Below are 14,864 nucleotides of genomic sequence, written 5' to 3'. Positions count from 1 at the left end.
TAAATATTTAAATTTTATTTTATAATAATATTAAAACATCTATGTATAATACATGGTAAAAGTGTTGGATGAAACTATATATTAAAAAATATTAAAATATCACAAATAATAAAAATTATTCATGTCAGCATTGCGTATAAAGATTATTATCTTAGCAATAAAATTCATGCCCATGATAAATCAAATTTTTAATTTCTCTCTAGTTTTAATATAATCAACAATACTTTTTTTTTTTTTTTTTGCTCTTCATTCTTTTGAGTAGGATGGGGCTGGAGGGCGCACAACCCATTCTCTACTCTTTTCCCGAGCGTTTCACACTAAGCTCTTCGATCCTACCCTACACCTCTCTAGACATGAGTTTAATGAATGGTTTGTTGAGTCGTGTCGTCACATCTAAAATTGGTTAAGATATCTATCAAATTGAATTAAAAATTAAAATATTAAATTAATCAAATTATCAATATTCAGACATTTAATACTTGGCCAAAATCTGATTGTTGGTACCTAAAGAACATGAAGGCAACTTACGAAGATGAAGATGAAGATGGAAAAAAATTTTAGATTCATGTTTTTATTTGTTTATTTTTCCTTTTGTGTGTGTTTATAAAAAACTTTAGATAAAATTTGGCTTGAGAAATTTTGGAATTTATGTATTTAAGAATTCTATCATGTGGATTAAAATAAAACTAGTAAATTTTTATTTAAAGTTAAAAAAAATTCTGAAATAAGATAAATTTATAAGAGAAAAAATTAGAATAGAAAAATATCCATCATTTTTTTAAAAATTGTGGATTTTAGACTTTTCTACATTCTAGGTGAAAATAAAAAATAACCTTTTCTAAAATTTACAAATTTAAATAATTTTTATACTTGTCAAAAAATAAATCCATACATTTTATAAAACTCCTCAACTAAAATATTTTATCCAAATGATACCATTTCATTAGTTTATCTAATAAAAATCTCAACTATTATTTATCTATTGTAGTAAGAGAAGAAGGGTTATTTTTTAATAAATTAGAAAAATAGTCTCATTATTATTTATGATGATATCATATATCAACACTTTAAAAATATCTAACCATTAGATTAGAATCGGATAATTATGTCCTTAGAGGATTCATTTGAGATTAATTTTTTTATATTTTATATGATTCGTGTCATTAGGTGACGGAACCCAATCAATTGAGTCTTTCCTCTCTCAAAGTATTGTTGACACAGTCAAAACAAAACAACAAACATGCCTCTCTTACATATTAATTTGAACAAGTTTATTTATTTATATTAGATTGAGTTATCACCAAATTTAATTGTGGTTATGTATTAGTTGCTGACATTCAATAACACATTATAAAATGTTAATTTATGTGTCTATTTCTAGAGTTATAGTAAGTGAAAAATGTATTTATACCTGAGATTCCCATATACTTACACTGCATTTTAAATAATACTTAGAATTATTAAATTAATTATAATTGCTATCATCAGTATAAAACCCAAAAATAAATACTAATAAAAAAAAAAAATTCTCCATGGCAAGAGGAAAATAAAATGCAATAAAATAACAGGCATCAGTTTAGAACTTCCACTCCACCGGCCATGAAATTTTCTTCAACAATGACAAGCCTACACTTGGCATATTACACGGTATTAGGTTGCTGAGGTTGGCATATGACACGTCATTAAAAATATATAAATATTTTTAATATATAAATACGTTAAAATTATTAAAATAATATTTTATCGTTAAACTACTCTATATACTAAATTTTAATGCATGATAAATGTACATATTTTTGTACAGGCTTTTCATTATATAGTATAGTATAGTATAGCATAATTGATATGGAGGACCAATAATTGAGATTGTCCCCTCCAAATACTTTTATGTCATATTCTAAGCTCCATATGTTCTTTATGCATATCCTTGTTGAAGATTAAGATAAGAGAAGCTATCAAAGTGAAAACTGTGGCCACATCTTTTGTTGCTGTGGCAAAATGTATGAAGAGTGTAGGTCTACATTATTGATCATCATAGTATTTGGGTCAAACCAAATTATATCTCTGTAAATTCATTGATTTCAACTTTGGATCTTCTTTTATTAGTGGGATTGAAGAAGAGATTTTATTTTATGAAATTTCTAATTAATTATCAAAATAATAAAGTATTTTATTGATTATTTTGCTATAAATAATTTTGAGGAATTTCACATCAATTATGGGTAACTTGTTGTTTAATCTTTGTTAAGTTTTCACTTGTAATAAGATGTTTTATGGTAATGTTTTTTTTTTCTTCTAATTTTTTAATTAATTTGATGGATTATTTATTTTTCTTTTTTAATTATAATTTATGTCTTAATCTATTAATATATAGTATCTACCCTGCAAAAAGAGAAATCTTGAAGAAAAGAAAAATGAAACAGTTGCACTGTTAAAGGTGGTTTCATTGTAAGCTAAATCTGATTTGCCAAAATCGTACAATAATTTCTTCAAGGCACAAACATCACTTCAAAAAAATTAGTGATCCTCTCTTTTCCAAAGCAATAAAATTAATTAGAAAAAACAAAAAACAAAATCCACTTGCTATTAGGAATGAAATTGAAAAAAAACCAATTAAAGAACATAAAAATTCAAGGAAAAAGACTTCTTCCAGGAGCTTGTAATTGGCTGAGTTTATGTGTTTTTGGCCCTTTTGGATCTTGGCTTTAATCTTTCACAAATAGTTTTTTTTTCTTTATTTCCTTGAAATTTTTTTAAAGTAATAATAGTGAAGAGAAAAAGAAAGGAAGAAGAAGAAGAAGAAGATAGCTGCACAATTTAGAAAATTAAATTGGTTTCTGTTTTGGCTGCTAAAGTTAGTAGGAAGGCAGCAAGCAGGATCTTGCCTTTTCCCCCATTGCCAGTAATATTTCTACACATGCATGTATTGGGTTTTAAATTATTCTTCTATAATCATAATATTCTACTGGTGGCCTTTTGATGGTGCCAAAATAATGCACTAGATAATTATTACTTAGTTGTACAATTAGTCCAGCCTCTCTATATATATATATATTTAACACCCGTTGATTTGTCGTTTGCCACAATTAATAAAAGTAAAACCTGCTTCTCCACTTCCATGTATGATAGAGAATTTTTTTGATTTTATTTACATTTATTTCTTGGTAAAGTTTCAATTTGGCATATGAACTAATCTTTTAAGTCTAACTCGTCCAAAGTCATTTTTTCTTAATTACATGAATTTGTTTTTTTTATTACACTAAATTTTATTTATAGCTGATTAGCTTCAATTCAATCGTCTAAAAATTAGTTGATATAAAGCTTTTGAAATAAAGGGTTCATTTTTATATTTAAATCTACAACCACGGTCTAAATCACATAATAAAATTATATAGGTCAACTTTCTCTCAAAAGCTTCCTTCTTCAAATTGAACCGTTGCTACAAATGAAGTTAAGTAATAACACTGCTATCTTTGAGAAGCTCAAATCACAATGAGTCATTTGAAACTTAGACCAACCATCCTTGTTGTCATATGAGGAGGAGAAAGAAATGGCTTATTGAGATTTTCGAATAAAAAAGATTTTGTGGATAATCATCCATTAGTAGAACGTTTTGGTGGGTACTTGAGAACTGGTTTCGAGACAAATTAGACCTTAATTACAAAATACTTCAGGAGTCAAATTGACTTTTTAGCAGCTGTTTTTGCTAGTTGACGGAAATTAGCCTCTTCATGTCCTTGTAAGGATCAAATAGTAGAAAACATTAAAAAAAATGGACAATTCATTTTACTTTAATTTTTGCGGGGCACAGATCATTTTTCTTTTTAAATAAATAGAAATAGTTTAACCAATAAAAATATAGAAATAGACTTTTCATTTTGCGTTGACAAGTGGGTTATCTTTAACAATATATTTATATTTTTGTGTATTAAGGGATTTATATATATACAGGTTGGTTACATATCTTTCCCTGCCTAGAATTGCCCTCTTGATCAAGCAAAGTGATCAGAGCAGAAGGCTCCCTTCTATTCTGTCATCTTCTCCTTCTTTAATTCTGAAGAGATTTTTCTCTCTTATGTGGCTACTTTCTCTTCAACCCTCAATTTCTATATCAGTTTATTTATAATTGATCATCATTTGTGAATGTCTTGGTTTGCTTCTCTTTGGGGTTTCTTTTAATTTTCATGATTACAACTTTCTTTGTTGATTTTGATAGATATGAGTAACACAATGAGGCCAAGGAATAAGTTCATGTTTCACTTGGTTTATGACAGAGGTTAAATTCCAAAATTTTACACTATATATTACTAGAAAGCATTCTTTCTTCTTCTTCTTTTTTATTTTTCCAAAGAAAAATAATCGTGTCTATTAATCCATCTTCTTTCTTGATTTCATGTTCATAACTTCATACAAGTTCATTTTCTTTTTGTTATATACTAATGAAGAGAGATGTTGTGTGTGGTTTTTGAGCTCAACATCCATATACATACATAATCATAATTAGTTAGCTTCTGTTCCAAATATATATATACATATATATAATCAATGGATTTTACTAGAGAGAAAAGAAAGAAAGGAAATCTGATCATCAAGACATGGGAGAGATGCAAATCACTCGGCCGTGGCAGCAAGAGAACATCACGGCTAGTTGGTAGTCTAATAACTAAGAGCAAATCACTTCCGCACCTCCATATCCACCCTTCAATTGGAGATGATGATCAGAGAAGCAGCAGCAGCAGTTCAAGGAAACGCAGGGTAGCTCCTGAAGGATGTTTTTCAGTGTATGTTGGACCAGAGAAACAAAGATTCGTGATCAAGACAGAATACGCAAATCATCCACTTTTCAAAGTTCTACTTGAAGAAGCTGAATCAGAATACGGGTATAATCCTGAAGGCCCTCTTGCACTTCCATGCAACGTGGATATCTTCTGCAAAGTTCTTGTGGCTATGGATTCCAGTGACGACGAAGCTATTCATCCTCATCGACGACAAGGTTGTGGCTTTTCCAAGAATTATGGGTCTTATCGCCTTCTCAGCCCGTCGAGAACGACCGCTTTAAATCACTTTTAGTTTGACATCAGATGCTGAACCAATCCCAGTTCATGCCTGCTCTCTTTTGCTCTTAATAATTTCAAGTGCGGCACTTTAATGTCTCCGAATTCCATATCCCTTTTCCAATCAATGTCCAAAAAAGCAAAAGGTTCTGTCTTTATTTTTGTACTTTAGCTACAACTTGTCAAGTATGTGTGATGAAATCATAGTATGTAAGAAAACTACATTGTAATATATGAACTCTGTGTTTTATATCTTCAGTGTTTAGATTTTCATGATCTTTGAACAAGAAAGAAATGATCCATCTTTTTCATATGTATTCTGGGAAGTTTGTATCGTAATATATATGTTTATGTTGATTGAGATTAATTAATCATGAACAAGGTTAATAGTAATTACGTGTTAATTACTATATTTATATTATCATCTATGTAATTAACTCTACCTACTGATGGGGTGGTATAGAGAATTTCTCATATATAATATAAACAAGTTGTTGCAATTATAATCCTTAATCCTTCCAAAAGTAAGATTTTCTTTTTACTGGGTTTTGGGTTTTGTTCTTAGATTGCTTAGTCGTCCTTTAATTAAGATAAGCTAAAGAGGAGAACTGGTAGCCCAAATTAAAAAGAGCAAAAGAACAAAAGATAAAGTAGATAAATTTATGGGTCGATGTAATGTAGAAAGGTGGAGGAGTCCATTTTTGATAGTGATACAAAGCATATCAAGAATGTGGCAGGCAATGGTTAGAAAAAAGAAAAATAAGCCGCCATTTTTGTCAATTTCATTAAAAAGAGCACATTTTATATATATATATATATATATAACTCACATCAAAGAGTACATAAATGAAATAATAAAGATCTCTTATAGCTTAACTAAAATCTCTAATTTGAACTATGAGGATATAATTGTATTAAAACTTTATACCATCGGTAACAAATCATGTCTAACGTGCTCTAAATTAACTTTACGTATATATATATAAAAAAAAATAATGACTCCTTCATGCATTGACTACAATTTATATGTAAATCTTTTCTAATTTTATTATTTTACTTAATCATTAGATAATTACTAATTAGTTTTCAAGTATTATATTTATGTTTGGATTAAAAAAAGGTATTATATAAATTTGAATACACATTTTCTAAATGTTTAATAGATTATGCGCAATTATATATAAGTAGGAAAATAAAAAAAAATATATTATATTTTAATTTTCTTTTTCGTTTCAAAAAAAATTATTTTAAAAGGAGCAATTTGAAAGGAAAAATTCATACAGCAACCTTTGTTGATATACATATACTTAATATGTCGCTACCACGCATGCCTGTTCATCTAAGTTGACCTTTGCAATTTATTTATTTATTTATTTCTTATGGCAGAGATTTTGGATTTAATATTAATATGCATGTTTTTTTTTCTCACAGATTTATGTCTTAGTTCGAGCCCCATACACTAACTTCTGAATTTAATATATTTTTCTACCTTCAATTTGTCATGTGATGATGTCAGTTCTTGAATTTAATTTGCCTCAATTATTTGCAAGATTCTTTTAAGGCAAATAATTAAAATTTTATATTTTTATTTTGATTATAAAATTTTTATTTATTCAATTTATTTATTTAGATTTAATTTTAATTATAATTTAATTATCTTATCAATAGGAAAATAGTATGTCGTATTTTTCTTTTTTAATTATCCTTTTTATTGAATATTTTTATCATCTCCAATCTTTTATTGCAATTTGACTAAATTACAATACAATTAAATTTGAATGGTAGAAATTAAATAAATCAAAATTTTATAATCAAAACAAAATTAAATATAAAATTTAATAATCAATTATATTGTTACCTTACTAATTATTTTTTTCTATTTGCTTATTGATGATAAAAAATTAATTTATAAATTGAAGTCTTCCGAGTTTAATTTTAAAATACAACTACCGGATATATAGTCTACTGGCTAGGGACAGTTCTATCTCAAAATAGATCTCGAACTCTTTTTTCCTTTTAAATTGTAATTATTTAATAAAAGAATTTCAAAGAGAATAAAAATCTATACACTAAAACAAGAAGATAATTCACATTAAGTAGTTAAAAAAGAAATTATAAATTTTATAAATAGATGAGTATTCTTCATTCATTAGTCCATTTTCTAGATAAATTTGATTTTTAATATCATTTTTGAACTAAACACTTCCTAATATTAGACATTAAATTGATATGAGAACCACTATTGAGGTGCAATAGTCCTCGTACTGTTATCATAAGTGATTAGGTGCCTCTTGGAAATGTCTCAATCAGCAAAAATAAATGCCATAATTAATCCCATGAATACCAAATGGTTGCATGGGTCATCCAATCTAATATAAGTGAATAACAAAGGTCTAAAACGCCCTACTTTCAGCTTTTGTCAAAAGTGACTAGAAACCGAGCGCTACTTTGGCATGGTCCAATATTCAAGTCCTAACCATTATGTTTTGGGGGAAAAATTTTCCTTCCTCTTTGGAAAGTTGGCACAAAAGATGTTCATAGTTTTCCTTATGCCGTACAGTAACTCTAATGGAAAAAATAAAATAAAATTATCTATGTTTATTTTTTAATTAAATTTACAGTATCCTTTTATTTTTTATTGTGTTAAAATATAAAAATATAATTTTTAATTTTTTAAGATTATAATATTGATTATTTTTTGATAAAGTAACTGAAAAATAATCATACCGTAAATTAAAAAAAACTAGAGAACCAGTATTTTTTAAACATATATTGCAAATATTTCTTTTTATATTAATTTTAGAGTAGTTATGAAAGTTTTCAATTCTAATTTTAGAGTAGTTATGACAATTTTTAAATTTAATATAAGATTATTCAATTTTAGTTCAATTTAATTTTAGTTAGTTATTCTTCTGATATATAAATATATATACACACTATTTAATAATAAATAAGATTTATGTATAAATTTTTGAAAAATACTTTTTAAATTTGAGATTTTAATATTTGCAAGTATAAATAGACATTTTATTTATTTTATCTTTAAAAAAAAATATGAATGGCATTTTAAAGAACTAAAATGTTAAATTGAATGTTAACACTTACATCAAATATAAATTTGTAATTCATTTAATTTAAAATGACTTCTATTTTTATATATAGCATACCAAATACCAAAACTCATGTAGGAATGAATTATATTAGAAGTTTATTTTTAAATAGGTTGCACATAAAATCTGATTCAAACGTAATTTTCTTTATTTAATACAATTTTAGTTTCTGTTTTCAAAAAAAGAAGAGAGGGAAAAATGTTTTATCCAAAACGAAGCGTTTTGTGCTATTTCAGAGGAAGAGAGTAAACATAGATACAAAAAGTCAAAACTTTGACTCACTGTCATTTGGAGCAGTGCGTGCAGCAAAGTACTGTCTACGGAGTAAAGCAGAATGGCGACGAAGACAAGCAGCTCAGTCTTGATAATACTCCATAATGCGGCGATTGTTACGATGGACGCTGAATCTCGAGTTTTTAGAAACGGCGGCGTCTTTATCGAACAAGATAAAATCAAAGCGATTGGTCAATCCTCCGATATTCTCGGCGAATACTCCACAATCGCAGATCATATTATCAACCTCCACGGCCAGTTTTTGCTTCCTGGTTGGTTCTATATCTCAATTTCCCTCCCTCATTTTTTTTTTTTAACTTTCTCTAATTAATTTTATGATTTGTTAATTGATTTGACACGGTGCGTTCCGTAACTACTAGGATTCGTTAACACGCATGTTCACACTTCGCAACAGCTAGGTAGAGGGATAGCTGATGACGTGGATTTGATGACGTGGCTGCACCGTAGAATCTGGCCTTATGAATCTAATATGACTGAGCTTGATTCTTATATTTCCACCTTACTTTGTGGAATTGAACTCATCCATTCTGGTGTTGGTGTTATTTTTTTCTTTAATTGCATATTTATTGAGTGTCTAAAAAAAATTGCAAGAATTCATTCCAATTCTGTTTAGTCAATTTTCGTGTATGAGTTGTTAGAATCCAATTTTTTCAACTTAAGAATTGAATTCTTGTAAAATTGGCAAAACGCCTTTTCTTTTTCGAAGTTGAAAGAATTGAATTCGAACTATCCAAACACGAGAATTGGCTAGAATCCAATGTAATTAACCTTCTGTAATTTTAGACTTCAGCATTTTGAAAGAAATGGAGTCATGCCACCAGAGAGACATGATTTTGCAAGAATCAAGAATCGAAATCTTATACATCATTTGTTTGGTTTTGGAAAGAAATCTGATGGATTAGTTCGAATTAGGTTACTTGTTTTGCTGAGGCGGGAGGGCAACATGTATCTGGAATGGCTAAAGCAGCTGAGGAATTAGGATTACGAGCTTGTTTAACTCAGTCAGTTATGGATTCTGGTGAAGGTTTACCACCATCTTGGGCCAGTCGAACTACAGATGATTGTATTCAGGTCTAGAATTAATTGGAGGTTATATATAGAGATATGTGCATGTGCGTGCGTTTTTGTTGTTAAAGAACTTAGATATAGTGTCTGATTTTCACTTCAAGGGAACAGTCTCAAAAGGAGCTTTACGAGAAGTATCATAATACAGCAGAGGGGCGCATTAGGGTATGGTTTGGAATCAGGCAAATTATGAATTCAACTGATCGTCTATTACTTGAAACAAGAGATATAGCTAGGGAACTGAATACTGGAATCCATATGGTAGTGTCTCTCTCTTTCTCTCTATCTCTTTGATGCATAAATTTTATTATAAGAAATTATTGCTGCTTTTTATTGGCTCTACTGTGTTTGAAATATGGATTTATTTAATCTTCCTAATCCTCAGCATGTTTCAGAAATAGCTTATGAGAATCAAGTTGTGATGGATACACGAAAAGTGGAACATGGAACTGTTACATTCCTGGATAAGATAGATTTTTTGCAAAAGAACTTACTTGCTGCTCACACAGTTTGGGTCAACAATGCCGAGGTGAATAGCTGCTACTATTTTTTCTTTTTCGGGAACTCTTTTCATCATTTTATAGAAAGTTTGAGTGAGTATGTGGACTTGAGATTGTCGTGTAGATTGGTTTAGGCTGTAGCTTCCCATGCTTATTCCTGCCCCTAGAGCTAGATTGTATGTGTTTTAGGTTCTCACAATTTTCTTACAGTCTTGGATGTTTAGGAATTACATACTATTATGAATTACAACAACAATTGCGTTCCCTTATTGAAACTCTGACAACTATTTTAATAAATCTTCATATATCCCATGCTACTTTTCTCATAGATTAGGTTGTTACGTGTTAACTCTGCAAGTGTTTCGTTTTTTTCACTGTGAAGCATCTCTGGAAGTTGCATTGTGATCTGAAACTAGCATTTCTGAATGGGAGTTCGTACTTAATAAGTCTGTAGACAAACTTCACTTTGTTAATTTTTCTTTCCTTTGCATGTCATTGTAACGTCAACTGTCTGACTTGTGTTATGTATTTGTACTCAATGCTGTTAATGCATTGATAATTTCTTGGTTACCAGAAAATACCGGTTTTCTACACTTTGCCTACAGCTAGTCCCAATATCATATTGTTCATGTTTGTACTGTTATCTTGTCTCTACCAGATTGGTCTTCTTTCAAGAGCTGGGGTCAAAGTATCTCACTGTCCTGCTTCTGCAATGCGAATGCTTGGATTTGCACCTATTAAGGAGATGCTTGATTCCAGCATTTGTGTCTCTGTGGGAACTGATGGTGCACCATCAAATAATAGAATGAGCATGGGTTTGTTTCACTTCTGATATTCTGTTTTCTCACTTTTTGTACATGTTCAGTAATTTCCATATTAGTGGGTAGTTTATTTGATAGATTGCCCACACTCTCAAGAAGGAAATGCTTGCACACATTTTGCTCTTCTTGCAATTTTAAATATCAGGATTAGCTATTACTGACATGCAAAATTTTGCCACCCCGTATTAACAAGAAATGGTTCTTATGAAAAGAATGATGGACGCTGTCAGTACCAAGTAGTATGGCATTCCCGTTCACTGAAAAATAGTGAAAAGGAAAAATGGATTAATGATCTTTGTATACTAAATATCTACTTATGAGCAACTTTTTCTTTTTAATTAGCATATCACTGGAAAGTTATGCAGAATTCATGTCTTTGCAGTGGATGAAATGTATCTGGCTTCTTTGATGAATAAAGGAAGAGAAGTTTTTACAAATGGAACAACTAATCCTACAGTTCTCCCAGCTGAAACTGTTCTCAAGATGGTCACTATAAATGGTGCGAAAACAGTACTCTGGGATGATGAAATTGGATCAATTGAGGTTGGGAAAAAGGTTGGACTATTAGCTAAATTAGTTGCTCTTCCCACCCGCATCCCCCAGTCTATCTGGCGTATGCTTTAACTGCAATTAAGTCAATATCTAACTTCTACATTCTTTTCTAGAAAGTTAATGCTGATTATGATATATTTTATTAATTTGGCAGGCGGACTTGATCGTGATCAATCCTAGTACATGGTCTATGGTTCCTGTTCATGACTGGTATGGATATAAGATTAAAATAATGTAAATTTAGCTGTTCACGTAAAATTCTTGCCATCTAAAATGATGTGAGTTTAAACATCTACTTAGGATGTGTTGTGAAGTAAGGGCGTAACATCAGCCATCAATTTCCATGAAACACGTGTTCATCATGGACTATATATTTGCTTTTTACCATCATGCAGCATTTCAGGCCTTGTTTACTGCATGCGCACTGAGAATATTGTGTCCATAATGTGCAATGGCAAGTGGATTATGAAGGACAAGAAGATTTTGAATGTGGATGAGGTACTTTACAATAGCATTCTCCTGCTTATCAGTTAAATGATGTATAGTCTAGATTAATAGCAGACAGCTGTTGGCTAAATATATTGCATTCATATTAATCAACAGAATGAGTCTTTGTTTAATATTTTTATTACTATTGTTTTTAGTGGAATACGATCTCTTTTAAAATCTCATAGAAGTTTAAGTACTGGGCTTGGATATGTTGAGAAAGTAGAACTTAGTTTTTCTATTAGATTGGGCCACCCATCCCACCAGAAAAGACCCTTCTTCTTTCTCGCCAACAGAATTTAATACTGTACTCATTGGTGCTGTTTCTGGACAGGAAAAAGTACTTTCAATGGCAAAGGAAGCGTCTAGTGAACTTCTGAAGAGGGCTGGTATTAGCATCCCAAACAGAATGAATATCATCTAATCCTCTGTAACTTCTGAAGAGGGCTTCGTTCTTTTTCCCCTTCTCAGTGTCTGTAGAAAGAGTGCATATATCTTTCATGCGGAAAGAAATGAGCATTTAGCAGAATAGGCTCTTGGAAGTAACATTCAATATATAATATGATATACTACAATTCTGAGCTAGTTCATGATTTGCTTTCTTTTCTTTTAACAAATAGTCCTTTCTAGTGGAAGCATTTAATTTCATTTCATATTATCTGTGCACATCCTATGATTAGATGGGATGGCAACAATCTCTTTTTTATATTTTTTACTGCGACCGATTTTGTTTTGGTACTACTTGATTTATGTGATTGAATATATTTATAGAAGGTGGACTTATAATTGATTATCTTGTGCATTAATAATTAATCTTTGTTTTCACAATATATAGATGCAAATGCATGTATCGCAAGACGACTTGCTATCTGGTAATACCTTTTCACATACGAATTTTAAATTCTTTTGCTGTTTTACACGAAAAGCTCGTTATTTTAATATATGGGCCATGCTAAGGGCCCACACGAGACTTGCTATACAATACTACGCAGTGCACGATTCGATTCAACCAACCAGTAGAAGATTCTAGTGTTATCTAGAACCGCCCCAAACTTCGTCAAACCTCAAATCCATCTATCTATCCCGCCAAGAATATCACTGAAACTTCTGGAACCTCCTGGCGTCGCAATTCCTTCTTCAATGCGTAGTAGTACATTCCTAATTGTTTCTCGCCGAATTTAAATACCAACACACACCATAACCATTCTCATCATTCATTAAAAATCAGACAAAATTTCCAAACGAAAACAATAATCATCACATTCTCTTCTTCCCGTAGTTGATTGATCATATGGATTATCCATTCTACGCAAACCGGTTCGGATATCCGCAATCCTCTCGCTACTATGATCACCACCACAGCCCTTACTCTTCCAAACAGGTACCTGTCGACCATAGAACCCCGCCCTCTTGTAAGGTCGTGATGATCCCTGTGACGGACGGATCGGAACGGCAGTTACCGTTACCGTTAATGTCGAAGGAAACAAGGCTGGACGGTGCAGTTAATATCCAGAAGGTGTTTAGGGGTTTTATGGTGAGAAAGAGTGTGAAGAAGATTGGTGAAATTAAGAGTGAAGTTGATGAAATTGAGAAGATATTAATGAGTGAAACTAGGGAGTTGATGAGGAAAGATAGTAAAGAGAGACTGAAGGTTAATGAGATGCTTATGCGCTTGCTGTTGAGGTTGGATTCTGTTCGCGGTGTTGATTCTGGTGTTAGGGATTTAAGAAGAGCTGTCATTAAGAAGGTTATTAAATTACAAGAATTAGTTGATTCCATTGTCGCTAATAATGTGGCTAAGGATGAAGATTTGGCTAATCAAACCCTAGAAACAACAGATATACCTCCTAACGTTGAAGATTCTAGTTTCAATTCAAATAATTTCGAGAATGCTGTTAATCAGACACAAAATCATGCTGTTGATTCTACATGTGATTGCGTTTCTAATGTAAGCAAAGAAGAAGAAGGAGAAGAAGAAGCAGCAGCACCAGCTGAGGAATTGACTGCAATTAGGGAAAATGTTGATGTGAGTGAATGTATGGAAATGAGTAGTAGTAGTGGTAGTAGTATTCAAGGGGAGAGCAGCCAAGCTGATTCCTCTGATTCCTTGGAGAAGCAGCCTGATGATGAGAAGGAAGTAGGAGATAATGAGAAAGATCAAGATCAATTTTGTGGTGGTGAAGGAAATAAGGAGGAGATGGCTGTGTGTAGAAAGAGTAGAGAATTGTTAGAGAAGATGATGGAGGATAATGAGAAAATGATGGGTTTAATGACGCAGTTGTTCCAAAGGAATGAGATGCAAACTAGGTTGTTGAGTTCACTTTCACAGAGAGTTGAGCAGTTAGAGAGGGCTTTTATGTGTGAGAGGTCTAAAAGGAGTAAGAAGAAGAGGCATTCTGCTGGTTTAGCTGATTGCTTAGAATCAACTCAAGATTGTAAGAAATCATCCGGAAAAAGTTAGTTTCTCTTCAAGATAGTCTGTTTGATCTGAGGGCGAGCCCTGGTGCAAGTTGTTCCGGGCCAATAAACTAGCACTCGATGCACCGGGTGAGCCCTTACAGTTTATTTGATGTATGAAATTTTTTTTCTTTTTTTTCAGTGTACGATGCTTGATAATATGATTTCCTTTTGTGAGTTTGGATATGCTAATTAGTGCCTGTTGATTGAATTCCTTTGCTTGCTTTTTGGTATTCTTGCGTGATCGTCCTATCTTCTTGTTTGATTCTTTTATGTCATTGTCCGTATTCTTGGAGTTGTGCGATTGTGCGGACTGTGCACATGATTCTTAGAGGAGCATTTCCGATACCTTAGAGAAGAAAGTAGAGCCTCCCAGACCATGAGGTGCCCATTTAGGATTGACTTTTGTTTCTCCTTTTAACATTATATATTCTGCTGTTATCCAAAGGGTAGCTCTGTAGATCTCATAACATCTCTGTTTCTGGTTTTTAAAATGGTTGGTACCTGGAGAATGATCAAGACAGC

The 14,864-nt window shown here is 31.3% G+C and overlaps 3 protein-coding genes across 5 annotated transcripts; all 3 read left to right on the top strand.

Moving 5' to 3' along the window:
- The first annotated feature begins 3,962 nt into the window (after positions 1 to 3,962).
- Positions 3,963 to 5,306, top strand: LOC8286751 (auxin-responsive protein SAUR40). Its single transcript, XM_015716646.3, has one exon. The coding sequence runs from the start codon at positions 4,546 to 4,548 to the stop codon at positions 5,068 to 5,070; it is 525 nt and encodes a 174-aa protein (XP_015572132.1). The 5' UTR covers positions 3,963 to 4,545; the 3' UTR covers positions 5,071 to 5,306.
- A 3,121-nt stretch (positions 5,307 to 8,427) lies between these two features.
- LOC8286752 (5-methylthioadenosine/S-adenosylhomocysteine deaminase) lies at positions 8,428 to 12,535 on the top strand. Of its 3 annotated transcripts, none has more exons than XM_002514824.4 (10): positions 8,429 to 8,709; positions 8,818 to 8,990; positions 9,371 to 9,529; positions 9,635 to 9,784; positions 9,909 to 10,052; positions 10,682 to 10,838; positions 11,227 to 11,399; positions 11,551 to 11,606; positions 11,792 to 11,894; positions 12,217 to 12,535. In XM_002514824.4, exons 1-10 carry the CDS (start codon positions 8,499 to 8,501, stop codon positions 12,304 to 12,306), a joined length of 1,416 nt encoding a protein of 471 aa, XP_002514870.1. In that variant the 5' UTR covers positions 8,429 to 8,498; the 3' UTR covers positions 12,307 to 12,535. The 3 variants fall into 3 exon arrangements, with proteins under 3 accessions (XP_025012425.1, XP_002514870.1, XP_015572279.1); XM_015716793.3 differs by having other exon boundaries at positions 8,431 to 8,709; positions 8,853 to 8,990; XM_025156657.2 differs by lacking the exon at positions 12,217 to 12,535 and having other exon boundaries at positions 8,428 to 8,709; positions 11,697 to 11,895.
- Positions 12,536 to 12,854: 319 nt separating this feature from the next.
- LOC8286753 lies at positions 12,855 to 14,531 on the top strand. Its single transcript, XM_002514825.4, has one exon. The coding sequence runs from the start codon at positions 13,174 to 13,176 to the stop codon at positions 14,341 to 14,343; it is 1,170 nt and encodes a 389-aa protein (XP_002514871.2). The 5' UTR covers positions 12,855 to 13,173; the 3' UTR covers positions 14,344 to 14,531.
- Positions 14,532 to 14,864: the final 333 nt, after the last annotated feature.

Source organism: Ricinus communis, chromosome 7, assembly GCF_019578655.1.
Source record: "Ricinus communis isolate WT05 ecotype wild-type chromosome 7, ASM1957865v1, whole genome shotgun sequence".
NCBI classification, from domain to species: domain Eukaryota; kingdom Viridiplantae; phylum Streptophyta; class Magnoliopsida; order Malpighiales; family Euphorbiaceae; genus Ricinus; species Ricinus communis.
This window is presented reverse-complemented; position numbering and strand designations above follow the sequence as displayed.